This window comes from Lytechinus pictus, chromosome 18 (assembly GCF_037042905.1).
Source record: "Lytechinus pictus isolate F3 Inbred chromosome 18, Lp3.0, whole genome shotgun sequence".
NCBI classification, from domain to species: Eukaryota; Metazoa; Echinodermata; class Echinoidea; order Temnopleuroida; family Toxopneustidae; genus Lytechinus; species Lytechinus pictus.
This window is the reverse complement of record NC_087262.1, coordinates 2,398,722-2,426,324: the sequence shown is the minus strand read 5'-3', so window position 1 is coordinate 2,426,324 and position 27,603 is coordinate 2,398,722. Positions and strand designations below refer to the sequence as shown.

At 35.3% G+C, this 27,603-nt stretch overlaps 1 protein-coding gene across 1 annotated transcript; it reads right to left on the bottom strand.

Annotated features, from left to right (window-relative positions):
* Positions 1 to 84: 84 nt before the first annotated feature.
* On the bottom strand, positions 85 to 25,884 carry LOC129281151 (long-chain-fatty-acid--CoA ligase 5-like). Its single transcript, XM_064113198.1, has 19 exons — positions 25,696 to 25,884; positions 25,061 to 25,175; positions 24,106 to 24,173; positions 22,953 to 23,054; positions 22,195 to 22,294; positions 21,126 to 21,340; positions 20,261 to 20,312; positions 18,279 to 18,352; positions 17,423 to 17,500; positions 16,534 to 16,668; positions 14,362 to 14,447; positions 10,154 to 10,208; positions 9,388 to 9,483; positions 8,640 to 8,801; positions 7,446 to 7,562; positions 6,459 to 6,602; positions 4,877 to 4,978; positions 4,453 to 4,524; positions 85 to 3,167 (listed from the first exon to the last, which is right to left on the bottom strand). The coding sequence occupies exons 1-19, from the start codon at positions 25,870 to 25,872 to the stop codon at positions 3,021 to 3,023; spliced, it is 2,097 nt and encodes a 698-aa protein (XP_063969268.1). The 5' UTR covers positions 25,873 to 25,884; the 3' UTR covers positions 85 to 3,020.
* Between the last annotated feature and the right edge of the window lie 1,719 nt (positions 25,885 to 27,603).

Below are 27,603 nucleotides of genomic sequence, written 5' to 3'. Positions count from 1 at the left end.
TGAAAGGACAAGGGGAAGCTTTTTGAGCATTCGTTCACTCATTACCATTTTTTGAAAATAAGCCAAACTTGAACAAGTAATAAACTGAAGTCATATAAGATTTTTTTTAATTTCAATATAATATGAATTTTCATAAATCAAATCATATAAATTATCATATATCAAATATTGCATGTAATTAAAATTGTAAATTGTTTTGTAAAATGTACTAAGCCTACTGAATATGAAAGCTTTATATGATTTAGTCCAAAATAATTTTTCTCACTAAATAATTCTGTAGATATTTACAAGAAAGAAAATAATATATCGCAAGACTACAAAACGAAAAATGTTTTGACTGTTATCAGGTAGAGAGGTGATCTGAGCGAATTACAAGAACATTTATCTTGGGCAATATTAAGAAATTTGGTTACCATGGTAACTTTGTAAAATAAAAGCGGCACACATGCTGAGAAAATGTATTACACAGTCATGATAGTTTAAATATGAAACTCTGAAAATACATGTAAAAAATGACCTTCATTAGATATCCATAGTGACCGGATTTGCCAGATGATTTTCTTCTCAAAGGGTGTACTATTAGGCATAAGGATACAATAAAACCATTTCGTGAATGAAACCAATAACTCACATTTATCATGTTTATCTTAATAATGATATTAATAATTTCGGAAACTTCATATTGCTTGTTTTCATATAGATCTACTTTGTATACATGTGCCATAAACAATCATTTGATAAATAGTTTATCCAGCTTCCAAAAAGTTGTAATACCCTCATATAAAGGGATAGTTCATTTTGATATGTAATTGCTTGATTATACGGAAGATAACACAAACGAAAATAAGATTTCATCGAAAGCAAAGGGAAAAGGTTTATTCAAGACAAAAATAACGAACAGAACATATAGCATAAGCATGATAAGAGAGTAATTGCCTTTTTTGTTTGTTATTCGGCAATACTCCAATATCCTTTTCTTCTTCAATTCAGATGATGTTTGCAAAAACATTCATTTGGTAATAACATTTAATTGAACCTAAATGGCCTTTGACCATGTTGACTTTGATTATGTGACTTGAATGATCAGTTACCATTATATGTCCAAGTTTCATGCAATATGTCCATATATTATGTTTTTCATATAAGTTATGACATTTCAAAAACTTAACCATAGTTAAGACATCAATGTTGATACCCTCAACATGGTCAGAGTTCCTTGACCCTAAATTAAACTATGACCTTGGTCATGTGACCCGACGATAACTTTGATCAGTGTTATTAACTTTTTACCTCCTAAATGTTATGATGTCATTAAAAACTTAACCTTGTTAAAGACCCCGACCGAACCAAAAAAGAGAGAGTAAAAAATCATATCAATTTTGATTGATATGATTTGGTTATGAAATACAAAACACAGCAATGCAAGATTTATGCATTTTCACCGCTTTCCATTTGAGCATTTTGCTTAAGAATAGCTCCAATTATCGGGCTTCGAAAATAAGTTTTATTATGTTTTTCACCGCCCTCAGATCCGTGACGTCATGTCTGCGTTAAAAGCGTCGTGATTCCCTAGGTTTGTACACATAACAACTGGGTGATATTTTTATTTTATAGTTACAAATGTGATTTTCTTCACTTTTATCATATATAAATATCCGATAAATATTTGTTTAAAGCTTGAATTGATTAAATCTATTCGGACTAATAGTTTTGTAATATTTTATTTCCCGTTTACTTGGCGCAGCTTTCCAATTCTATCTGCATTCAAAATAATATATGTAACAACTTTTCCTGACATACAGGATAGCAGGTTAGGCCCAATAACATGAATAAGATCCCAACAAAGAAATCACAAAAACCTAGTGAAGAGTTGAATGCTTCCATCCATTTGAGCACTGAATAATTATCAATACCATTCTCCTCTTCAAATTGAAAAAAAAAATCAAATTCATAGTCTGAAAAAAAAATCCATCTTGCCCTATACGTACAACCCTATGGAATCACAACCTCCTTGACACAATGTAACATTACGTAAATCAGAAGCTCGAAGACCCAACTGTCGAAACCCGTTAATTCTATTTTTATTTAATTAAGCAAAACACTCAGGGGTCGGGTAGATATGCATAATTGCATAATAATTACATTGTCGTATGATGTAGCTTAATATATATTTCCATTTTGTCAATTCTACTTTTAAATCTGGTCTGGGTTCTTCAATAATGACGTCATCGCCGTCGCCACCGTCGAAAAAAGAGGAGCCTATAGTTAAAGGGGAATCCAACCCAATTAAAAACTTGTTTTTATAAGAAAAAGATAAATTAGACAAGTTGATATGTGAAAGTTTGAACAATATTTGACAAACAACAAGAAAGTTATGAAATTTTAAAGTTGTAAATATTGATAATCACTATACTCATGGAGACTTCAAATTGGCCACATATGGGATGTCATAGTGATGTAAGGCGAGGACTACTCTTCCATGTACTCCACTACATATTATGGCTAAAATGTCATTTTTCCGAAAAGGTTTATTTAAAATTACATTTTTCTTTCATGAGGACATTAAACAATTTACTACCTGGGTTATATTGAGATTACTGCCCCAGGGGAGTGGATACTTAGGAGAAAACCACAAAACCCTGATAATAAAGTACATGGCCTATGGGAAAGTTGTCCTTGCCCCTTGTCATAATTTACTTACCCAGTTGCCAATTTGAAATCTACATACTATTAGTGATCCCAATTTTAAAGCAGCTATAACTTTCTTATTGCTTGTCCGATTTCTTTCAAATTTTCACCATTCTGTTTAATTTATTTTTCTCCTTCCCAACACAACATTTATGGCCAAGGCTGGATTTCCCTTTAATGCAAGCGAGACAAAAATGAATATATGATAGTTTAAATGTTGAGACAGTTCCCATTTCCTTTCTTCCCGAGTCTCAAAATATTTCTGATTAAATTTTGCTGGTCAACTGCATTATCACTTTGCTGTTAGGAAGGCTATTCCATGGTTTTATCAGCTATGATCTTGTGTCTGTCGTTGTGTAGAGATTGTCAAGTTGGTTCTTGAATGCCTTTTCCATCGCTGATCGTTTGGTCTTGAGTGTCGGAGTCAAGAGGCCATTCTGTTCGCTAAACTGCTCTGGGTTGAGACTAATCGCTTGGACCTATTTGGGAATGGGGAAGAATTGTTAATGATAGGAATATGAAGAAAAGAAGGCATATTGTTTTGGATGCCCTATATAAATATATATATATATCTCTCTCTTTCTATCTCTCTACAACTGCTATGATCCCGTAGAGACCACCGCCAGCTCAATGTAATACCCCCTTCAACACCGCTTCAACCATGATTCCACTCCATCCATCGCTATCTCAAGCACCATCTGCATCACGATGTACCATAAACACCAGCACAACTACCAGCACCGCCATTATCACCACCACCACCACCACCACCCCTTATCACCATTACCACCACTATCACAACCACCAACGCCACTATAAACCAGATATAAAACCATTGCCACAACAGCCAAAATACTATCAGCACCACCGCCACCACCACCATCATCTTTAATATACCATGATGCACAATAACCACCATCACGACCATGATCGCCGACTCCGACACTGTTATGCCGCCCACTCCATCGCATGTATCACCAGCTCAAACACTAACAGACCCCACCACTTCCCACCGCTTCGTATCAAATCAAAATCATCACCACAACCATGATCACCACGGCACCAATATCATTTTCAATATACCATCGAGGATATAACCAAGGATATATCTCCTTGATATAACCAGCACCACAGGAAAGAGTGCACAGTAAAATTACTATCTCGTTTGACAATGTAAAGTCAATTTGCTACATTGTAATCAAATCAAGAACTCTTCGACAATGCATTCATTATGTATAAAGGTATTTTTTAACTTTGTGAGCAGCCGATTAAAAAAATTATCAAACCAAGATGAAACATGTGTACAAGTGCATGTATTAGAACTAATAAACCCTGAAAACAACCATTATTGAGAATGAAAAGCTAAAACTACAAGGCAAACCCAGATTTTGTAAATAGGCGTCTTATAGACGCCTAAATAGTACACATAAGTATATGGGATGAAATTTAGATGGTGTTTTCGGTCACTTTATATTTCAATTTTTGAAGCACTAAATTATTATTTTCGAACACAATTTTTTCTGGGCTTCATTTTTGTAACATATCACAGACACAGGTGACAAGTGTGACCTTCTAGCTCAGATTTTTTTAAAGTCAAACCAATGTTAACCAATCACTTTAAATTTTCATATGATATAGTAAAGGCTGCATTTTCTTCACCTATATATAATTTTCATAATTGGGGAAAATGCGTTGTTGACAACACAGTGAGTTAGACCTATGCTAAGAATGATTAAGATTTGTAGTTAATTAATTTCATTTCACCTGTTCGAATCCTTGAAGACCTTCTGCCTTGCCGTGTTTCTGAAGCACCCTCAATACTTCTCCGGTCACCTTCTACAAAAATGAGAATAGGATAAATGCATTTTACGTTTCCTCAGCAAGCGAAACGGCAACTGATATTAATCCTGCTCCGAGTATAGGTCAGTGCACTTTACAATAACCTCAATAGAGTATTACATTTATCTCTATTGATGTATTGCATTGTATTCCACTCTGCAATACATTATTATCCAACGGTTTGCAGATCGAAGCATTTACTATCAAAATCACAATATATAGCATTTCATCATAACAAAGTGGTCTTATTCATGAAAAATCAAACTCTGACACTTCTTAATTTGAAATATATGGAAATGATTTAATGATCAAGGGTAAGTTTCAAGTGTGCCTGTGGTATGAAGCTCACCTTATTTTGACAAAGTTCTTCAAACGATCCAGTCACACCCACAGACCTGGCTACTTTCTCCAACTCTTGTGGATCGGGAACCACTATTCCAACAATGAAATCCTGCCAAGAAGAAAGGAGTATTATTATGACAGAAAATATGTGTGAATTAGTGATGTGGGGGGGGGGGGGGTGATTGGAATCGGTGTTTAAATTATGAGAAGCCAAAGACGTCAAAATTTCGTAAAGGCCTACACTGTTAAAAAAAACACCCTGATTTTACAGAAAAAAACCCAAGATTTTGCAAAAGCAATAACAGAATCATTCTGTAAATTCATAAAACAGGAATTTTTCTGCAATTTAACAGAACAGGTCTGTTTAAAAGGGGGAGAAGGGTGTTTTATTAAAGGAATTTTGTAAGTTTCCATACACCAAATACCAATTTCCTGTAATTTTTAATGATATAATGTAAGATTACGCAATCTGGTAAAATTACAGGTGTTCTCGAGACTCTGCTGCTGGAACTTCTTTTATTTTAAGGATAAATTTTCTAACAGTATACGCTGTATGCTCCGTATGTTAGCAAACAGTCATTCCTAATAGTGAAGAAACCCATTTCACTTTTTCATTTCATATTAATTTTTATTTTCTTCCATTTCACAAATTTCATAATTTTAGTAATTCATACAAAATCAGTTTATCATAAAGTATATAAACATACAACATGTTATGTTTATAGAAGTAGTAAGACCTTAGAAGCGATAATTTGCGGGACACACCTGTATACATATAATACAATAAACAATACAAAGAAAAGACGAAGGGCAAGAAAAGGGGCATCATTAATTTCATGATTTTTGAGTGCCAAACGTAATTATGAATTTAGATTTCTGTCGTTCTCCGTGATAAACAATTAATTATAATTATGGTAATCATACTTCCTTATTTAGCACTAAACACTTACTTCATCAAAAGTCTCTAAGCGCTCTACCGTAATGCAGCATAAGTACCCCGTTGTAGCAGAACAGCTGTTATGAACAATGCGTTTCAAGGAATAAATTTCTACCAGGTACCCATTCCTGGGTTGAGTGCAGCACAATGTGGGTAAATTTCTTGCTGAAGAGAAACACTCCATGTCTTGGAAACGAAACCACTGGACCACGACGCCCCCAGTAAACTGCCGATTCGTCTATTGCTAACTCGTCCACTCATCACATGGTTAATGCCATTCCGTCCATCAACATTTCGTCTAACAACCATGTAGTCCAATAATCACTTCGTCTAATCACCAGTTCGTCTTTGACCATTTCGTCTCATAACCATTTGGTCTGATATCCATTTTCTTTTCATTCATATAACCAAATTAACACTAAGTTCAATTAGACCAAATGGTATATGGACGAAATGGCTATTGGACCAACTGGTTATTAGACGAAATGGTGAGAGGACGAAATGACAATTAGACCACGTGGATAGTGGACAAACTGATGGTAGACCAAATGATAGTAGACGAGCTGGGAATTGGACGAATTGGCATTAGACCAATTGGAAATAAACCGACGCCCCCATACAAAACCCCAATATAAACCCATGAATAACTCACTCTCATACTGTCACCATATACGAAGATTTGGGTGAGAAGCGGGAGCCTGGTGTATACATTCTCTACCTTTTCTGGAGCAACGTAAAGCCCCTGTGCCAATTTCAGTATCTGCTTCTTACGATCTATGACAGATAATGTACCGTTCTATAATATAGGAGTGAGATAAGGTAAGCAATATGGAAGAACTTGATTTAATAACTTTACTTTTTGTTGGAATGAAAGCAAAATTCGTAATAAAATTAAATAATATGTTAATCTCGCCCTTATCATGTATATTTTCTTCAGCAGTATTCTTCGTTTTCCTGCCCTTTGCATTCTTCTTCCTTTTTTCTTGTAATCCAGGCTTCTATTACCACTGATAAAAAACTTCGCGAACACCAAACACACGAAAAATTTGAAGAAAAAAAAATGATGCACACAAAATTTACGCCATGAATAAATCGAAAATGTCTAGATATTTAAGCCCTTAATGTTATACAAAATTAAAAAAAGTAAAGAACGTGTATCAAGTTATATAAAACTTGTTTTACTAAATGAACTTTCGGTTGTATAGATAGTTTAAAGAAATGTTAAAAGAAGTAAACAACAACGTTCAATTTATTAGCAATATGTATTCCAAATTGTACATTGGAACTTAAATTTAAAATATCATGTTTAAAATGCAAACAATACTTGACCAGTTCATAGAGTAAACCAATTTGTAAAGAGCATGGATAAAGGCATAATTTTTCCGGGGGGGGGGGGCAAGACGCTTACAGGATCTTGAAAAAATTCGAAAGATAGGAACCAAGCTTGTCATTGGGGCGCTTTCGCAGATTCGTAAGTGGAATTGAAGGAATTCGTGCACATTTTCGGTGAATTTTGTGAATGTTTCAGTTTAGAAAAAAAATGTAAGTTTTCACAATATCTGGGGAGCAACTGTACCCCTGCCCCCCCCCCCTAAGCGTACGGCCATGGTAAAGAGCGTTTTACTGTGTAGTTACTTACTTTATTCCATCGACCTATATCACCAGTATGAAGCCATCCATCCTCGTCCAATGCTTCTTTGGTTTTCTCAGGATCTTTGTAATACCCTGTAAATACATTCTTTCCACGGACGAATATCTGAGAAGGACGAAACATTTTTTTTTTCATTAAAAGGAAAACAATAACAAAGACAAATTTTTGAGACAGGAAAGCAAAAAGAAAATATGATAGAGGTCTGTTCATTAAAATCATAAATTGAAGCCAAAATTATTTTGAGAAAGCGATATATTCACAGTAATGTTTATGTAATTAGGGCGAGTAACTGCACTATTAAATGAAACCATTCTTTTCAGAAATTGATAGAAACAGATGAATAAAAAAAAAGAAAAAAAGTCCAAGATGAAATAGAGTAATATGTTCATGTTTATGCATGGGGTGTATGTGCTCCATTTATTTTAACACCATTTTGAATGTTACTTTATTTTTGTTAGACAAACGACATATTTGTAAGTTTCCGTCAGCTCCGGAACTTAGTCCACACCATTTTCGACAAAGACTTCCCAGCTGTTCATTGTCATTTGACGGGCATTTTCAATACATTAACTGTGTTCCTAAATCTGTCGTGCGTCATGAAAACGAGAACTCCTGCGATTATTAAGGACAATCGCGGCGTTCGTTGCGTGAATCGTGAGAGTGGGAACTATAGATCTGGTGGGTGATTCATAAAGCTGTTTGTAAAGTTACGCATGACTTTATGCACGACTGGAACATGTTCTTAGGTCATAACTCAATTACATAGGGATATCACATAGCACAAGAAAGGATCACCAGTCGTGCGTAAATTCATTCGTATTTTAGGAACAGCTTTATGAAACACCCACCTGGGCCTCGTCTTACAAAGAGTTGCGATTGATCCGATCAATCACAACTATGGACGGCCAGCAACGTCAACATCTATTGTGCATGTTTGTTCAAAATATTTTCTAGCTATGATGTATATTCATGCAGTCATTGTTTTCTTGAAAATTCCCTGTGCTTCTCTTTGTTTACAAAGGACATTGTGCAAATTTCCTGCAGAAAAAAATATGACATTAATGGATTTCCATAGAGTTACGATTGATTGGATCAATCGTAACTCTTTGTAAGACGGGGCCCTGATACGATCACGACGATGATGAACATAAAAATAATCGAATAAATGCTACATTATTGTACCTCTCCCTCGTCGTCCTTGGCATGGTAGTTGAGGTCGGGGACGTCGACTAGCTTGATCTCCATGTCACCCCCTGGCACACCCACGTGACCTGGTGACATATCGATATCGATGGTGTGAGTGATGATGCTGGTGGTTTCTGTCTGTCCGTAGCCCTCGAAAAACTGTGAAGAATTAAAAGAAATATGACAATAAGGCTATCAAATGAAGCGCCAGTTTAACTATATAATTGCTAAAGCCACACTAACGAAAGTTACTCAAGACCGATCAAGCCTATGTTTATTTCGACTGGCATACCATCCGTTGTATTGGCGTCATTTTTGTTGGTGGGACTGCATACACACATGGTGACATTGCCTAAGAGTCGCAAAACACAATGCGCCAGTTTTGTGTGGAAGAACATATATGAAGAGTATCATGCTCCAATGAATCATTAATCCTTCCCTTACTTAATTTTTAACACTTTTGTGATATTATTTCGATTTCGAGTATATATTTGATAAAACCATCCCAAAGTCATTCATATTTTCTATCGGCGCAATGGTAGCTGTGGTGGGATAAAGCGCCATCAACCCAGAGTACTTGTTTCAAACGGATGCGCTGAAAGATAAATTTACACGACGTTCATCTCCCTCAGCTCTCTCCCATTCTGGCCCTCTCTCTCTCTCTCTCTCTTGTTGTATCATTAAATCAAAGAAAATTATTCCGTCTTAATCAGCATTTAACGATTATTTTGAATTTCAAACATACCGGACATCCCACTGTTACACGAAAGAAGGTGGCAACCTCCTCCGAGATGGGAGCGGCACCAGAAAATAAAAAGCGCATCCTTCCGCCAAATATATCCTAAACGAAGAAAAGAAAAAGGAAAAATGAACTAACATTTTCATTAACAGAATAAAGTAACAATTGTGCAAAGACACCATTTTTTATGAAGCCTGCCAGCACTACTGAAAAGTTGTCAGCTCTGACGGTTACCATATTAACAATCAGATACCAGCCCTTCTCGACCAATCAAAAACCAAGGATTTCACTGATATAATTGTTAGAGCTAGAATTACACTCCCTGTTCGAGAGTTCGTGAAAATATTCACTTTATGTGGACGAGATTAGTATGCTTTCAAATTAAGAAACGGTCAATCTTGGTCTTTCTCATTAAGGTATGGTGATGATTCTTCTGTCCTGTCTATAGGCCTATATGTAATATACAGACCTTTGTTAGCGTTGAAATAATTGACATGACTAGGGGGTTTGTTCTGTACTATTTGTTTTTAATAAATTTAATTTTTTGTTGAGTTTTCGTTTGCATGTATAGCTATTTTCTATCGGGGAAAACTTGTATGAGTAACAATAATACCAATATTTCGCTCTAATCTGTTTATATACCTCTTATAAAACAAAATGGCGTCTCTAAGCGCTTTACGGTATATTATTACCCCGGCCATTTAGAGCTTGGCTTGCCCGACCACAATGTATGCTCTTTCCTCACTCCCTGGGGAGCATTCAACAATCTTACCTGGATCTTCTTGAACACTAGTTTATCCCAGATTGTGTCATTTGATATTATACCTCTGAAACGAAAAAAATGGGAAATATATGTAATAAATCAAGGAGGAAGAGAAAAGGGACAAAAAGAAAAAAAGAAGAGATCATGAAAAAAAAAAAGAAGGTAAAGAATGGAGGCTGCTAATGAAAAAAAAAAGAAATATACGAAGAGTGGAGTGTAATAAATAGAATATAGCTATGCCAAAAGAGGGAAGAAAGACGACAATAAAAAAGAGGAAGAAACGGATGAGGGGAGGAGTTGAGAGCAGGGAGAACCAACAGTATGAATAAAAAAAAAAGAAATCATTTAAAGTCATTCGTTGAAAAAATTGTATATCATAAATGAAACTCTGCAGAATTTTAGTTGTCGCAATCGTTCATTCTTTTCTCCTTACTGAAATTAAAACCAATCCCCAGGCGGGGCTATGTACAGTGGGCAGAGGACGACAACCCCTATGCTTTTTCAAGAAGTAAAATAAAAAGAGAAGAAGAATAAAAAGAAATACAAACAAAGAGAAAGAGATTAGAAGGAGAAGAGTATCAAAAACGAATGTATAAGTCGGTCAGTATACAATTAAGAAAGGGGGCACTTCTCAAATAACCTATTATAGCCTTGTACACAATACATCTTTTGATTTGATTTGATTTATTGTTTTCTTCTGCATCCATAACATTCGTATTATACATTTTTCATAACATAATAAACATAATATGCTAGCATTTTTGGCATGAATCATAAATAAAGAGTATTAAAAAGATAATTTCAGACAAAAATGATTAACTATATGATATTCACAATTTGCAGGAGAAGGATTGTCATCATAAGCAGATTGCTTGAAAAAAATGACAATCCCAAACTTATACTAATTGAATTAATTAATACATTTATAAAGCAGAATGGGCATACATTTTCAAATACGAAACATGAATTCATGCAATATTATAGTATGAAGATGATAAAGCTAAGGGTGACGGTGATATGATGTTGATGATGATGATGATGATGATGATGAAGGCCATGGAGATGATGCTGGTCATGATGAAGATATTGGTAATGACTAAATCGAAGGAGGAATAAATTCACGATAAAAAGGATACGACACAGAAATTTTACTTCAAATATTCTGATAATAACATAGATTTAACGTTTGCCTTAAATGAGTGAAGAGACGAAGATTGTTTTACAGGCTCTGGTAGAGAGTTCCACAAATCTGGACCATGGTGTCTTATGGATCTCTGCGCAATAAGCAATTTAGGGTTGATTAAATGGAAATTTGAAGAGTTACGGGTAGGGTAAGAATGAATAGATGTATTCAGAGTATAAAAATTGTGGAATGAAGGTGGGAGCATGTTATTTACGTACTTAAACATAAGTAGTAAACTTTGAAGAGTACTTATGTCAAATACTGTTAGAGTCTTTAGTTTATGGAATAATGGATTTGTGTGTGATAAATATTGGGAATCAGTACAGATTCGAATTGCTTTTTTCTGTAATAAGTATATTGTATTGATTTTAGTTTTTGCACATGTTGCCCAAACTATGTTGCAATATGATATATAAGGCAATATTAATGAATTGTAGAGTATGACAAGAGTTGTATGTGGAATTATGTTTTTCATTTTGTAAAGTATACCAACGTTTCTAGAAATACTAGTAATTATACAACGTACATGTTCATTCCAATCTAAATTTTCATCTATTGTGACACCTAAAAACTTTGTTTCTCTTTTCCTTTTGAGAGGATTATTGTCTATGTTTATATTGTAAGGAAATTCGTTATCATGTGAGTGTGTATGCTTGAAATATATAAAGTTTGTTTTATCTATATTGAGTGAAAGCTTATTACACTTAAACCACAAAGATAGTTTTGGTAATTCACGGTTAATTATATCTACTAAAGTTTCTAAGCTATTATGTGAACAAAAAATGTTGGTGTCATCTGCAAATAATACATATGATAATAAAGGTGTTACAGAAGTCAAATCATTGATATATATTAAAAAAAGTAAGGGGCCTAGGATTGATCCTTGTGGAACTCCGCATTGTATTAACTGAAAATCAGAAGGAATATTATTGTGAATTACATATTGTTTTCTATTGGACAAATAACTCTTAAACCAAGATAGTGTAATTCCGCGAATTCCAAAATTTTCAAGTTTTTTAAGTAATATCTGGTGGTCAAGAGTGTCAAAGGCTTTGCTTAAGTCCATGAATACGCCTATTATATGTTCTTTTTTTGCCATTGCATTTGTAATTTTATCGTATATTTGTATTAACGCCTGATCAGTCGAATGTCCTTTCCTGAATCCATATTGGTTAAAATTTAAAAAATGAAAAGTATCTAGAAACTTATAAAGTCTATTGTAAATAATCCTCTCTAATATTTTGGAAATGCTGGGAAGAATAGAAATAGGCCTGTAATTTGTTATTTCATGCGGATTGTCTTTTTTTAAAACAGGATTTACCTTTGCAATTTTTAGGGAATCAGGACATATTCCGGTGCTAATCGACAGATTAAAAATATGACACAAAGGAGAGGCAATATAGTGTATGATCTGCTTAAGAAGGAAAGTACTAATTCTATCAATTCCCTGCGATTTGCTTGATTTGAGATTTTTTGTTATTTCAATTAATTCCTGAACATTTGTTGGGTTAAAGAATAAAGAAGAGTTAATGGGTGTGGGAAGAAATTTTGCAAAATTTTCTTCAGTTCTGTCAAGTTTGTTTGCCAATGAGGGTCCTAAGTTAACAAAAAAGGAATTAAAGGTATCAGCTACATCTTCTGAATTTATCGCAACATCATGAGCTGTGAAATTATCTTTGGGTAATATTTTGGGTTTCTTGCCAATCAAATCATTTATAATCTCCCATGTTGCTTTCATGTTTGATTTGACTTTGTAAAGCTTCTCGGAATAAAATAATTTGCGAGAAGCTCGAATTGTATTGGTTAGTCTATTTCTATAAGTTTTGTATTTATTTTTGTTTTGAATAGAAGGGTTCTTTACAAATGCCTTGTAAAGTTTATTACGGGTACGTATGGATCTTAAAATTGCTTTAGAAATCCATGGCATTTTTGCCTTCTTTCTTTTGACCAGTGGTATCAGAGGAAAATTTTTCTCGTAAAATGTCTGCAATTTATTGTTAAAATTTGTGTATGCAATGTTTGAATTAGACTCATGAAATACATCCAACCATTCTTCAATAGCAAGATCCCTTTTAAATGATTCAATGTTATTTTGAGATTCTTTTCTATACATTGTCGATTTGAGTATATTTTCTTTTGGAATATCATTATCGCAAAATGAAAAAACCGGCAAATGATCCGATATATCAGATATTAACAATCCGCTGGTAATATCTCTGTTTAATATATTTGAAAAAATGTTGTCGATAAGTGTTGATGAATGGCTATCAATTCTAGTCGGTTTATCTATATGGGGATAATAGCCAAATGAATGCATTGTGTGTAGGAATAAATCATGTTCATTATTTTGGGATAACAGGTTGATGTTAAAATCACCCATTAAATATATTTGTTTCTCTTCTTTTCTAATAGTATGAAGGCACGTTTCAAGGTCTTCACAAAATAAATTTACTTTATCATGAGGGGGTCTATAAATCAATCCAATAATTATATTTTTGCTTTTTGGCTTCGTGATTTCTATGAATAAAGTTTCACTCTGTTTTAATGATATCTTATCTGCTCAGCTTGGACAATATGCCTATCATCTTATTTCGTAATAATCATATTAATGCATCAGTTGGCTTAAAAGGGATGTTCACCCTGACAAAAAAGTTTATTGTAAAAAAGCAGAAAAAATCAAATTAAATATTGGTGTAGGATTTTAGGAAAAATGATCAAGGAATATAAAAATAATTAGATTTTTTTTAATTTGTGATTTGTGACGTCATATGCGAGCAGCTTTCCTACATATGGTTTGATGAAAAAAAATCAATGAAATTGATTCATTTTATAATTTTTTATTGTACCTTCAGTATATCAATAGACAAATAATTGTGTGTGTGTGTGTGTGAGGGGGGGGGGCACAAGTTAAACACAAAACAATTGCGAGACAAGTTAGACTGTCTTACCATATGAATGTGATAGATCTATAATAATCATTGCACATTAACCATTTCCCAGTTTTTACTGGTAAACGAAGGACTTTTAAACTTACTTTTGTAAATTTTTCGACTTCTGTTGATAAGCGAAACTGAAGATAGAACGTTTCAAGGGACTGGAATTTGTCACTCCTAACGTTATCTGGACAAAAACAAAAGAAAGAGAAAATCATTGTTATCAAGATGTAAAACAAGTGGAACGCCTCTGGCAGTCTCGCCTGCATTACACGATTCAATATAGCAGCAGTGCTGACTCGAAAATGACTATTGAATAAATCATTCACAAAAACACCATTATTATGCTATGAAACACATATTCATTTATCCTAAATGACATTTGACCTTGATCATGTGACCTAGGACTCGTGCAAAACAATAAGTTAAACTTGATTACCCTTTCGTCCTTGTTTCATAAACTAGATCCATAATGTATGATAGCAATTCAACAATATCCTCAACATGGCCAAAGTTCATTGACCTTAATGACCTTTGACCTTGGTCATGTGACCTGAAACTCACGCAGGATGTTCAATGATACTTGATAGCTCTCATGTCTAAGTTTTTAAACCAGATCCATAAACTTTCAGTGTTATGATGGCAATCAACAATTACCCCCCAAATGACCAAAGTTAGTTGACCCTAAACGACCTTTGACCTTGGTCATGTGACCCAACCTCAGGTAGGATCTTCAGTGATACACCATTAACCTTATGTCCTAGTTTCATGAATTAGATCCATAAACTATCAAAGTTATGATCATGTGACCTGAAACTCAAACAGGATGTTCAGTGATACCTGATTTTCCTTATGTCCAAGTTTCGTGAACTAGGTCCATATACTTTCTAATTCATGATTTCAAAAACTTGTCCTTAAGGGGCCATTCCACAGAGAGCAAGACCGCTGAAAGACCTTTCAAAGACCATGAATTTTGGTCGATCTTACAGAGGTCTCTCATTGAACCTACAATGGTCTTTGAGGTCTTACACGAGTCCTGACCAATCTTTCAGCGGTCTTCGTGGTCTTCATGGGCTCCAAAACTTTTTGAAACGGTTCAAAACAGTCTTACAACAAACAGTCTTACAAGAAAATGGTCTTTCAGTGGTCTTTCAGCGGTCTTTCAGCAGTCTTTCGATGAACTTTCAAAGGTCTTAATAGTCTTTCAATGATCTTTCGGCAGTCTCTCAAGATTTTTGCGCAGATCACTGTAAGACTCCTGAGAGATCATTGAAATATCATTGAAAGACCATTGAAAGACCAGGCAAAGTCCATGGAAAGAATTCTGAAAGATCACTTGTTGCATAAAAGATCTCTGAAAGACCATTGAAAGATCTCTATAAGACTACTCTAAGACCAGTAAGACAAGAAATATCCATCAGTCTTTCAGAGTTCTTTGAGGGGTCTTTCTGAGCCATTCCATAGAGATGACAAATTTCAGTGATCTTGAAGACCGCTGTAAGAGCTCATCAATTTTAAGTCTTTCAGTGGTCTTTCAACGGTCTCCGTTCTGTAGAATGGGGGCCTAAGGCCCCCATTCCACAGAACGGAGACCGTTGACGACGCGCGACGCCGCGTCGCCGCCGCCGTAGGAAAAGCGGCGCCTATAGTCTCGCTCTGCTATACAGGCGAGACAAAAAAAATGATAATGATCCAAAAAATTGACTGAAAAGACTTTAGTAATTGAAGAGTGAAATAGCTTTACCAGGGATGAAAAACTGAGAGCAGATATTATATGCACTGCGAGGAAAATCGAACATAGATGACAACAGAGTAGGCCTAAGTCAGGATTATTCTGGGCAGATGGAACTGCCACTGAATTCAAACTAAACTCCTTATATGAACTGAATAAGAATATAAAGGATAATAATATTCTTACTCATTCCATTCATATATACAATTGGTGTAATATCCTACAGTCATGACAGTTATGGAAGGAAATTTCTTCTTGTGGTATTATGTTGAATTATACAAGCAAAGACCGCCGAATTCCATTGTCTCGATTAAAAAAAAAACAATTTCATGATGACGCCATTTATAAAATAGTTGTTTACTTTCATTCGAGAGTAATACTTTGCTTTTCAATGATATTAAATGGACAATAAAAGAAAATCACAATTACGTCATTTTATATTTTCATCTTACGTTGAAAATCGATAAATGAAGTATATAAAGTCCGAAAACACATTAAATATAAATTTGCTGTTACTATTCGCACTTGCTTTATTACCTACCTGGTGATGTATTCGGTTGAAAATTCTGGGAACAGCGAAAAAGACAGTAGGTTTCAAAGTCTGCAGGTCGTCAAGCAGGAGTAAGGGATCGCCTTGAAAAAATCCTACATGTGTGCCTTGTATCATCCCGTGATACTATGTGATTTTAATAAAAAAGTACATTAGGGACAGCCTTATAATTCAAAGCAACTTATTAACTTACTAGATCTGTTTTCCTACAGGGAATTCCATAAGATATTCATCAAATTTCATCACATTGATCTCATAGTGCTTACTTCATTTCATGAACTGTCCAAATCGTAAATTTCTTCCAGAGCACTAAATATTCCAATAACAAATATAAACAGAGACAAATTATATCATGATTGTCCAACATTTATCCGACGTATATACTAAATTCATGGAAATTCCATGATGCATGTTGCCCGACTTCTAATATTCCAGTTTCTTAATTTGAACTAAATCAAATCAAATTTATTTATTTTAGTGTCCAAATAATCAACAATTAATGAACATTATATTTATACAAAAATGAAAATAAATATCATGATATAAAGAACATTATATTTACACAAAAATAAAGATAAACATCAAATTAGAGAAAATATTGCATGACAGTTATCGGTTGAAGTATTGTCGCAATATTCAATTAATACTTGTTAATCTGTCAGAATATCTTTACCAAAATAAATTTATCATCGTGAAAATTATAGGGGTAAAAATGAAAGTTTAACTGGGGGGGGGGGGGGTATACGAAGGAAAGTATAGGGGTAAGAAACAAAATTATAGGGGTAAGGAATGAAACTATAAGGGAAATAAGGCGAAGGGGAGGGGGTGGAGGGGTTAGGAAAGAAACTATAAGGTGTAATTAGGGGGTAAGAAGTCTTACCATGTTACCTCTTTCGAAGACATGTGCGAGAGGTAGATAGCTTAGATGGTAATCATCTGGGCTGCCGAATGATGGGACCTTGTAAAGATATGAGGGGTAAGATTGGAACTGAAACGTAATGTAATCTTGTTCTATTGTAGTCTCTTTAAACATGTTATTTTTTGTTTCAGTTCTCAATGGCTTGACAAGGACAACAATTACTGTATAGTCTTTTGTGATACCGCTTCCTTGCTTCAGTGACAAATTTCCCAAAAATAACATCTTAGCATATTTATTTTGTCCACTCTATCATGACTAGACCCATATCGTATTATAGCTTTTAGCCTGCCTTGAACGTCCATTTGAGTCTGATGTGTCTTCTTCGTAAAGTATTTTATTTATTTATTTTTTTTAAAGAGCAGTAATGTTTTTCGAGACTGGGCATGGAAATAAATAAATCATCAAATATAATTCTAATGAAAGAAGGAAAAGAGATGAGACATTTTAAGAATCAAATTTATCAACATCGTAAAAAATGATAGAGAAATAGAGAAATAATTGCTTTAAAATGCAAGCGTTTTAAAGACAAATCTCCATTACATTTTGAGGCCTAAATTGCAATTTTATTTTTACCTCAATTTTGATTATCTGTTTAAATTTGTCGGTCATCTCTTTAAAAACTTAACAAAAGTTATCGAAATACATTTGCCATGAAATATATTGTGCTCATCAGGAGATTGCACTTGGGGAAATCATAAAGAAGTCGTAATACAAAACATAATAATAGAAACTCACTGTCTTTTAATGATATCGCCCATTTGAGGGTCGCTATATTTTGAGAAAATTTACGAAATTTCAAACTAATGTTTCTACTCACGTCAAAGGCGGAATGTACATAAGCATGGTTTACTATGTGATGACCTTGTGTGAGCGGCACACCTTTAGGTGTCCCTGTAAGAAGTAAAGACAATAGGAGAAAAATATAAGAAAATAGCAATATCACCTAACGAGCCTCGCAATTAATTACGTCATGACTATTTGCAAATAAAGTGTTCATCGTCTTTAGCTCTTTTCTAATAAACCTAACTCACGAATTAATAACTGTGCCAGCCCGGATCGGGGAGGGGGGGGGGGGGCCTGTGGCACGTGTATACTCCCTTATTAAATACTTTTTTCACTTGTTATCTTTTTAACGAAAAGAAAAGATCTCCAAAGTCCGTGAGTGGTGATAACTTTTTTTGCTCAAAATATTTTTTTCGAGGGAAAAGATGTACGTCTCATGTGATAAATACTGAATGAGTCCTTGTATCTTATGATCAAAACAATTTGATGTTCAATGTTTAAACGGCAGCTTTTATTAATGAATGTTATGAATTTCAATTTATGGAAGCTCCGTGGTGTAGCGGTTCTGACTCTCGCCTTGTAATCAGAGGGTCGTGTGTTCGAATCCCACCATGGCCTAGCGTCCTTTGGCAAGGCGTCAATCCACAATTTGCCACTCTCCACCTAGCCTCTTGTCGAGGCCCTGGCGGCTGCTTCCCGAGCGAAGCGAGGGATTTCCTAATTCGCGAAGCGAAAAAAAAAAGATCCCCCAAGCGAATTAGGCCTGTCTCGCGGCGCTCTGCTTCGCTATATCCCTCGCTTCGCTCGGGAAGCAGCCGACAGGGACTCGACAAGAGGCTACTCTCCACCCAGGTTTTAAATGGGTATCCGGTAGGATGCGAAAGCCTAAGTAGTATGCCAAGCAATTGAGTTTTGGAGCTCTTGTTGGAATGCTCCCCAGAGAGTGGATAAGGTGCATACATTGCATGCAGGCATGCAAGGATCCGATGACTGGGGTAATAACATATCTCTAAAGTGCTTAGTGACGTCGTTCCGACGTCAGGATCCAAAGTTAATACCACATTGCAGGGGCGGAGCCTTAAAATTTTGACAGGGGTCAGAATGATCTAAAGGGGGGGGGGGGGGATTTATTGACAATCCAGAACACATTGTAATTCCGTGATTTATTTATCTATATAGAGATTTCATACACACCACCCTCTATTCTTGTTAGATTGGTTTCCCCTCAGTGCAAAAAAGAAAGAAAAAAAAGAAAAAAAAAGGTCTTCAAGCTCGTCAGGGGGGGGGGGCAAAAAAAAGGTCTTCAAGCTCGTCAGGGGGGCAAAAAAGGTTTTCAAGCTCGTCAGGGGGCAGGGATACGTCCTTTGCATGGGTTGTGACTCGTCAGGGGGCAGACTGCCCCCCCCCGTAGGTACGCTAGTGTTTCCCCCTCTTTCCTCCTTTTCTGATCACTCTAAAAATAAATCAGTAAAAAAAATTACTAGTTAATAGGGTCAGCTGGGTGCAACGGTTATTCTAGTCATCTTTGACTATTTTCTATTCGTATTTTACTAGAACAGAGTTATTTCTAACTAGATATGTCAGAAATGTGACAAGACATATCAGTTGCACCCAGCTGACTACTGGTCTAGTCAATTTGACTAATTTGTTTTAAGAGTGTGGAAAATTACACGATCATAAGGCCCCCAAGAAGCACATCCCCAGACCACCACTCTTAAAATAAAAAAGGAACGAATTGGCAACATTTTGTCCCTTATTTGGAACCCTCGATCATGTCGATAAACGGCTCCCAAAAAGGTTCTTTACGTGCACAAGAACTATAGAAAATATAAAGAACCTAAGAATGGCTGTTAAGAACTTTTTAGGGATTCTTTTAAAGATTCCAAATACGGCACAAGTATATACAGACATGACAGAAACCCTCTGAACCTTTTTTTTTCTAAGAGTGCACGGTGCTACCAACCCTTGAGGCACACTACAGATCTCTTTCCAACAGATCCTCTCTGTTTTACTCACCAGTTGTTCCACTTGTGTAGACGATTGTATTCAGATCTGTCGGCTTCGGTAGCTGAGACAAAAAACCCAATTAACATGAAATAACGTTAGAATATGTTTAACGTTATGAATGCTGCAACTCGAGTCACCACTGCAACATCGAGTGGGGGGGGGGGGTCAAAGCGAGGATGTTGAATGTCTCGCTTGATAACTTTCACTGCAGAGATCAAATGCATTATAAGAAGACTATCATTTTATTTCATTATACCGTATTATTTCGCACTAGTTTGCAATTTTGTTAAACTTCAATTCAAAGAAAATAAATCAGTCAAAAGAAAATCAATTAAGACACATTTTAAATTCACATCAAATTTAGGCCTACTTTTGATTAATGCAGCAATCATTATGTAATATTTCCTCCTTTTTTCCATTTCATAGCTCTTCCCTTTTCTCTGTCTCCTCATCTCTCTTGTGGGAGAGGGACATGGGGAGGTTGCAGTCCACGAAAAATAATATTCTTACATAAAAGTTGTTATAGGCCAATTTAAATCATATGTCATTGAATTGACTTATAATTTTTTTTCTATTATTCTTCTCAGACCTATAAAAACAAGAAAAGAATTATGCTTCACTTGTGTTAGACAGAGCCACTACCTTTGTCTGTTTCTTTGATCCCCTCTCTCTATTTTTAAAAACTGATTTATTCACGCAATTGCCTTGAATACGCTTCTTTCCCATGAATGAGAATTTCTTCTCTGCTATACTTGCTCAAAATACCAGTGATTTTAATAGACTTTCCTCTCCTCTCGTTTATATTTTCAGATGATTCTTTAAAGCATTTATACAAATGAAATTAAAAGTACATCTAATTTCACAATGAGCATACCACACGATCACAAGGATTAGATGTCCCTCTATCGATGACGTCATCATATGACAAAAGCCTTAGTCCCGCAGCTTCAAATTTGTGTCTTGTTTCTTCCCCACCTTCGAGGGGCAGATCCATGACCACTACTGCTTTCAAGTGCGGTAAATTAGCAGCATATTCCAAAACAGATTCTGCTTTGTCTAAGACGTCGCAAACCAGTACCGACATATTTGCTAAAAAAGGTAAAGAATAAAGGAAATAAAATGATTTGGGGGAAATTAGCAAGGTAATAGACATTTCCTCCATTTTCTTTTAGGCAGTGGCGTAATGAGCCAAAAATTTTGAGGGGGCTCGATATGGCCTATCGCGTCAAATTTATAAAAAGTAGCGAGCGAGCCAAAAATTCGACTTTTTTATTACAAAAAAAAAAATCAAATTTTGTGATAGATTTTGACATAGCATTAAAAATTAATATATTTCACCCTTCTTCCTTTCCTTTTCTTTCCTTTCCTCCTTTTTTCTGGGTCGTGAAAAATTGGGGGTGGGGGGGGGGGGGGGGGCAAGAGCCCCCCAAGGCCCCCATCTGTACGCTACTGCGTATTGGTCTGTATAAATAATTGTGCCTTGAGAAACGATCCTCATTCTTATAGTTGTTCATTGATTTTCACTTAACTGTCGTCAAAAGTGAAGTTCCTTGGTTGTAGCATGCATTTTAATGGACTGAGTTTAGGATACAATGTACCTCTACAATTTGCAAAAGACCGAAGCACGCAAATATCGGCATTTTTTAATAAGCATAACAGTGTGTCATTGATTCCGTTTGTAATCTAATCATGCTAGATTGAATTCTTCAATATTTTTCCAATATTCAAATAATATCTATATATATTATCATTTTGGGAAAAATGCTAAGCAATTAAAATTATTCTTGGGGAAATAATTCCCAACTAAATTACCACGCCATTGGCATGATTGGAGGGCTTGAAATGGGCATCACATTGAATGTACAAATTCGATTACCATTACGGATAATTATATCTTTTGTGTGTGATATACTATAATTGGATAGTGAACTTAGTGGACTTACTTTGCTCTGCTATATGTTTCAAGGCGTCCTTTCCAAGACTGGTATAAAGAGGCACAGAGACCATTGAATAACAGATACACGCAAAGTCAACTATCGTCCACTGAATAAAACAAAACAATACAATACAAAAGAACATTAATTAAACATTAAATTAAACTGACTGCTAAGAAAGAAAGTATATTCTCATAAAATATGACTTGTACGTAACCATGGTAACGAAGGGACTTGCCTTACGTTCTTTCTGAAAATATTACAGCCTCATCAAATGACAGGTAGTCTAGAGATAAGATCTCTCGAGATTGCTAAATCAAAATCGAGTCAAACTTGACGCTCTCCTAGCAAATTAGACCATAGTTATACTGACTCTTTAAAAAAAAATTGACCCCCAAGAGCCAGATTCTGATATGATGAATATGACCAAAATTTAATTTGTTAAAAACTAAATTGTTTTGAGATCCTGAAATACTTGCATCTTGTTGATAGCCCAGTTAAAGGGGCTATAGAAGCTTTATATAACATTGATCCACCACACTGTAAAAAAATGGAGTGTTATCAGAACACTTGTCAGTGTCCTGACCACGGTTTTAAAGACACTATGGAATTTGTACGTAACAATGCAGATGGTGCTGAAATTTACACCAATGTGTTTCAACCTATAACACCATGAATTTAGCACCGGTGTAAAATGCTCGACGTGGCCCTCTGTATAACACCGGTGGTGTAGTTTTACGACATCAGTGCAGTGCTCTTTAATTTACCTCTGGTCTATTCTGTGAGAAGATGCCGATAAAGGTTTCACTTCCGGGTGAGAAACCAAGTGACACCAACCCTGATCCAAAGAGACGAGCTCGCTCTTCAACCTGTGAAATGTTTGATTAAAAGACAACATCGATAACTAATTATTGTCATCAGTTATTGTTTGCATTTTCATTTTCATAAGAAAGATATGAAAACTGTCATATCATTTAACAAGAAATAAGCGTAATAAAACTTTAATTTTTCCATTTTACTTTAAACTCAACAATACTGTAGAAAAAAAACCAATCTGATAAAAAAACTTTGCAAAGAAATGTTAGCGACTTTTTAAATTGAATAATTTTGATTATAGTATGTGTAATAATCAAACTACTAAGTACCAGAGAAGAATGTTGAAACAAAATCAGTTTAGAATCAAACCGATATTGTTTTAACACTATTGGTGTTGCTTTAAAGGAGAATGAAACTCTTGGAGCAAGTTAGCTTTTGTGAAAGCAGAAAAATCAAAGAATAAGATCAACAAAACTTTGAGAAAAATAGGACTAGCAATAAAAGAGTTATGAGCATTTGAATGTCGAGATCACTAATGCTATGGAGATCCTCCCATTGGCAATGCGACCAAGATCTGTGATGTCACACACGTACAACTCTCCCATTTGGACACTGAAAATATACCCCAAAACATCTCTTTTTGCTCATTCTAATCATATGACAAACGATTCATCAATGATATAATGTTGTGAAACCTCTGTACTTGTCATCTCATAAAGAGAACACCTCACCTTGTGATAGACTCTATAAAAGTGAGAATATAAGTGAAATAAGTACTAAAGTAATGAGGGAGTTGTACGTGTGTGATATCACAGATCTTGGTCGCATTGCCGTTGGGAGGATCTACATGGCACTAGTGATCTCAATATTCGAATGCTCATAACTTTCTTATTATTCATTCAATCTTCCTCAAACTTTCAACAATATGTTTCTTTGATTTTTCTCTTTGATATGGATTCAGCTGGTTTCAAGGGTTTCATTCTCCTTTAATGCCTGTCTGGTGTTAGCCTGGTGTTAAATGAACATTGGCGTTTTTAAAGTGTATATGAAAATAAATATCCTGTGTCAAGATCTATCCGAGGATTTATTGTCTTAATGTCTTACCTGTGAAAATGATATCCATTGGTATGGCTGACCCGGACCAATCCGATGACCAAGAAATGACCCGTCATCTAGATTAAGTGGTCAAGATGGAATCCAAATAGAGCAGTCATGTCACCAGCATGTTAAACTTTCAGTAAGCAATGTATTACCCAGTTACATGAAAATACACTTTATTACTTCAAAATGATTTTTAGACAGCAAAAACTGTGGTGTTAACCGGTGTACAGAGGACCTTACCAGCTATTTTACACCGGTGTTAAATTTACAATGTAAGGTTAAACACCTGTAGATGTTAGTACAACACCTTTGGTTGTTACATTTACACTCTTTGGTGTTATGTTCAATCTCTCGGGTGCAATTTGAACACCTCAGGGTGTGGTCCTCTATTCACACCATCTGGTGTCAGTTTTAACACCACAGTTTTTACAGTGTATAATTTCTATTTCACTTTTGTTCTTCGTACTATTTAGATTATATACACTGTAAAGCGATGTGATATGAATCCCAGGAAAAGCGCTGTATAAGATTCAGATATTATATTATTATTATCACTATTATTATTATAAAAAATAAAAATAATGCATGTACCGGTATATTATTTTTGATGGACATTATAATAACCATGACTCTTCGCAATCTTGCACAGACAATTATGATTGCAACCAGTACCAGTCAACTTCAGAATATTTGTTTATTTTCTTACAAGAAATGACAAACGCAAGAGAGGGAGGGGGGGGGGGGGGTAGAGCAATCGACTCTTTATCGATTTATACATACGGTCATAAACGAGGAGAATTTGAACTGATTTAGTCGAATTCCACAAAGAGCAAATAATTTGATAGGACAAAATATGGAATGTAAATCTAAGGAAGATGTAGACCTATTCCAAAAAGTACCAATTGATAGAAGTACGCTAGAAGCGACTTTAAAGAAGAAAGATGAAAAGTAAACTTACTTGACACTCTCTTCCCTCTCTGGAACCCCTCATAAAGTGTTGTGACGTCACTATACTGCTGCGTGGGCAAGTATTGCTCATTATTCCGACGTATAACACGAATTCTTTCGGGACCCTGGCATATTTTTTTTTCCAGTGGGAAATAAAAAAATATTTACAGATAACGATCAAGATAAGATGGTGGAAGGACGAGAATTCGAGAAAAAAATGGGTAGATATTTGAAGTTGAAAATATGGAAGACTGATTTGAGAAGAATCGATCTACGTCGAAGAGTAGAAGGAGAAAAGTGAAGAGAAAGAGAGAGAGAGAGAGAGGGGGGGGGAGAGGGCGAGAAAAAGAGAGGAATGGAGAGAAAAGTATTTCTATGAAAAAGGAGACTGCTTTGTCAATGTAGATCTAAATATCAGACATGTTATCAATAAATTGAAAAAGAATAGGAAAAATCTTCTACTTCATCGCTTGTAGACATACAAGCTATAATGTTAGGAAAATGAATACAAACAATAATATAGGAAAATAAGGGGGCACTTAAGACTCAGTTAAGAGATCGATAAAGGTCTAAAACATGAAAATTATGAAGAAAACAAAAAGATAAATACTCAAAGAAAAGAAGGAAAAATTGTTGGACGTTAACCTCTTTTCTGATTGTTTGCTCATCAACAGGGAAGATGCTCTTAAAATATTCTGATCCATGCCGAACAGACTGCGATGACGTCACAGCATAATTATTACCCAGGATTCCTCTCGATACAAATGCGAGTCGGGAGAGGGGTTTCCCCTTTACGAGTACACGAACACAGAATTCGGCCATCCTCGGAAGTCTGTAAAAAAATAATGAAAATACGCAGATGTTTGATGAATAATCTTTACTCTTATCTTAGATCTTAAACCAGCGCACTTAAAAGTTAGTTCACACGTAAGCTGGAACGATGAATGAGAGGGTTGTCAACTTGGAAGGTATATCTAGAATTCTGATTTTATTTTAGAGAGAAAGAAGTCTGTGAACAAATTTTCCGGCATTACTCCGATGTGTTTTAGATCGCATGCTCGATCTTTAATGAAAATCATAAGTCAGAAAAAATTGGAACCAGAGGGATTCTAACCTGTCAACTACTGCTTGCCGGGCAGCGACTCAACCACCAGGCTATTCTGGTTCACGGCTAAGTCACGATGAACTGGAATACAAATACCCTCTATCCTCTTCTTTATGACTCATTAATATGCAAATGCCGTCCGCCGTAGAAAAAAGTCATAAACGTAGCTCATTGAATATTTTTATATTTCGAAATTTTGACAATGTGATAGTTGAAGACTACAGTTTCTAGAGCAAGCTTCTTTTCCAAGGAATAGAAGAACAGTCAGTAGAGGAAAATCTTAGGATAGAGAATTAACGGAAAGCCTTAAAACTAAATCAAGACTTGAGACATAGGTCGTCTATAAAAAATTGATGGAAGATCAGTGATCTCTGTTTCGTAATAGAGAAACACTCTCCTTATTATGAGCTCTCTTGTTTCGAACCACTGTGCGTAAAATAATATCTTATGATTTCAAAGGATCCCTGTTTCTTAGTAATACTTTATTACCCTTATGTCCAAGTTTAAGTTTAACTATAGGTAAATATACTTTCTAAATTATGATGTCATTTCAAAAACTTAACCTTAGGTTAAGATTTCAATGTTAACGCCGCCATCGCCGCCGTCGTCGGAAAAGTGGCGCCTATTATAGTCTCGCTCTGCTATGCAGGCGAGACAAAAATTACCACTAGGATTTCTTAGCATGTCTTTCCAGCTAGAAACCGTCCTGTGAATAAATTAGTTACCTAAGAATATCGATGATATTTATCGTTGTATAATGTTATAACACATTCGAAATGTGTGTGTGACTCAGGGCTCGATCATAGATCCGTTTTTTTTTCATAATAGTTAATAATGAATTCAATTAATCTACCATGATGTATTCTATAATATTAAATGCAATGATGACCTTACCATTACACAACACAAGATGATATTCATCACCCACAAACTGTAAGAATCTCCTGATATGGTTATCATAAATTATCAGTCTTCAAACAATCATTAGGCCTGTTTCTCATTAACTTCCTTTTGAAAACGATTGGTGCATTGGTGATATGTTTCCAATGTCATCAGCTACACTGCAAAAACTCCGGTGTTGATTTAACATCAGCCCGGAATCTATTATGTCCACACCAGAGAAGTATTGAAACAACACCAGTTTGGAATCAAACCGATGCTGTTTTAATACTGATTGGTGTTGTATAAACACCTATCTGGTGTTAGACCAACACGAAACTGGTGTTGTTTAACACTTCGCTGGTGTGGACATATATAGATTCCGGGCTGGTGTTAAATCAACACCGGAGTTTTTGCAGTGTAACTTCCTTTACCAATAAACATGATAAAGCTGGTGCAATAATCCTGTGAAACTTGGGATGTGGAGAAGTGCAACAGAGAGCTCGATATTCCACTTAATCTTGCTATACGATGATTGGCCAAAATGTAATCTCGTGATACAAAACCGT

Excerpts from the sequence above, each read along its gene's own strand:
- LOC129281151 (XM_064113198.1), bottom strand. The coding sequence starts at position 25,872 with ATGGCCGAATTCTGTGTTCGTGTACTCGTAAAGGGGAAACCCCTCTCC. Across the intron at positions 25,176-25,695 it reads AGCAAACAATCAGAAAAGAG|GGTCCCGAAAGAATTCGTGT; the intron begins GTTAACGTCCAA and ends AAAATATGCCAG. Across the intron at positions 3,168-4,452 it reads GTCTTCAAGGATTCGAACAG|GTCCAAGCGATTAGTCTCAA; the intron begins GTGAAATGAAAT and ends ATTCCCAAATAG.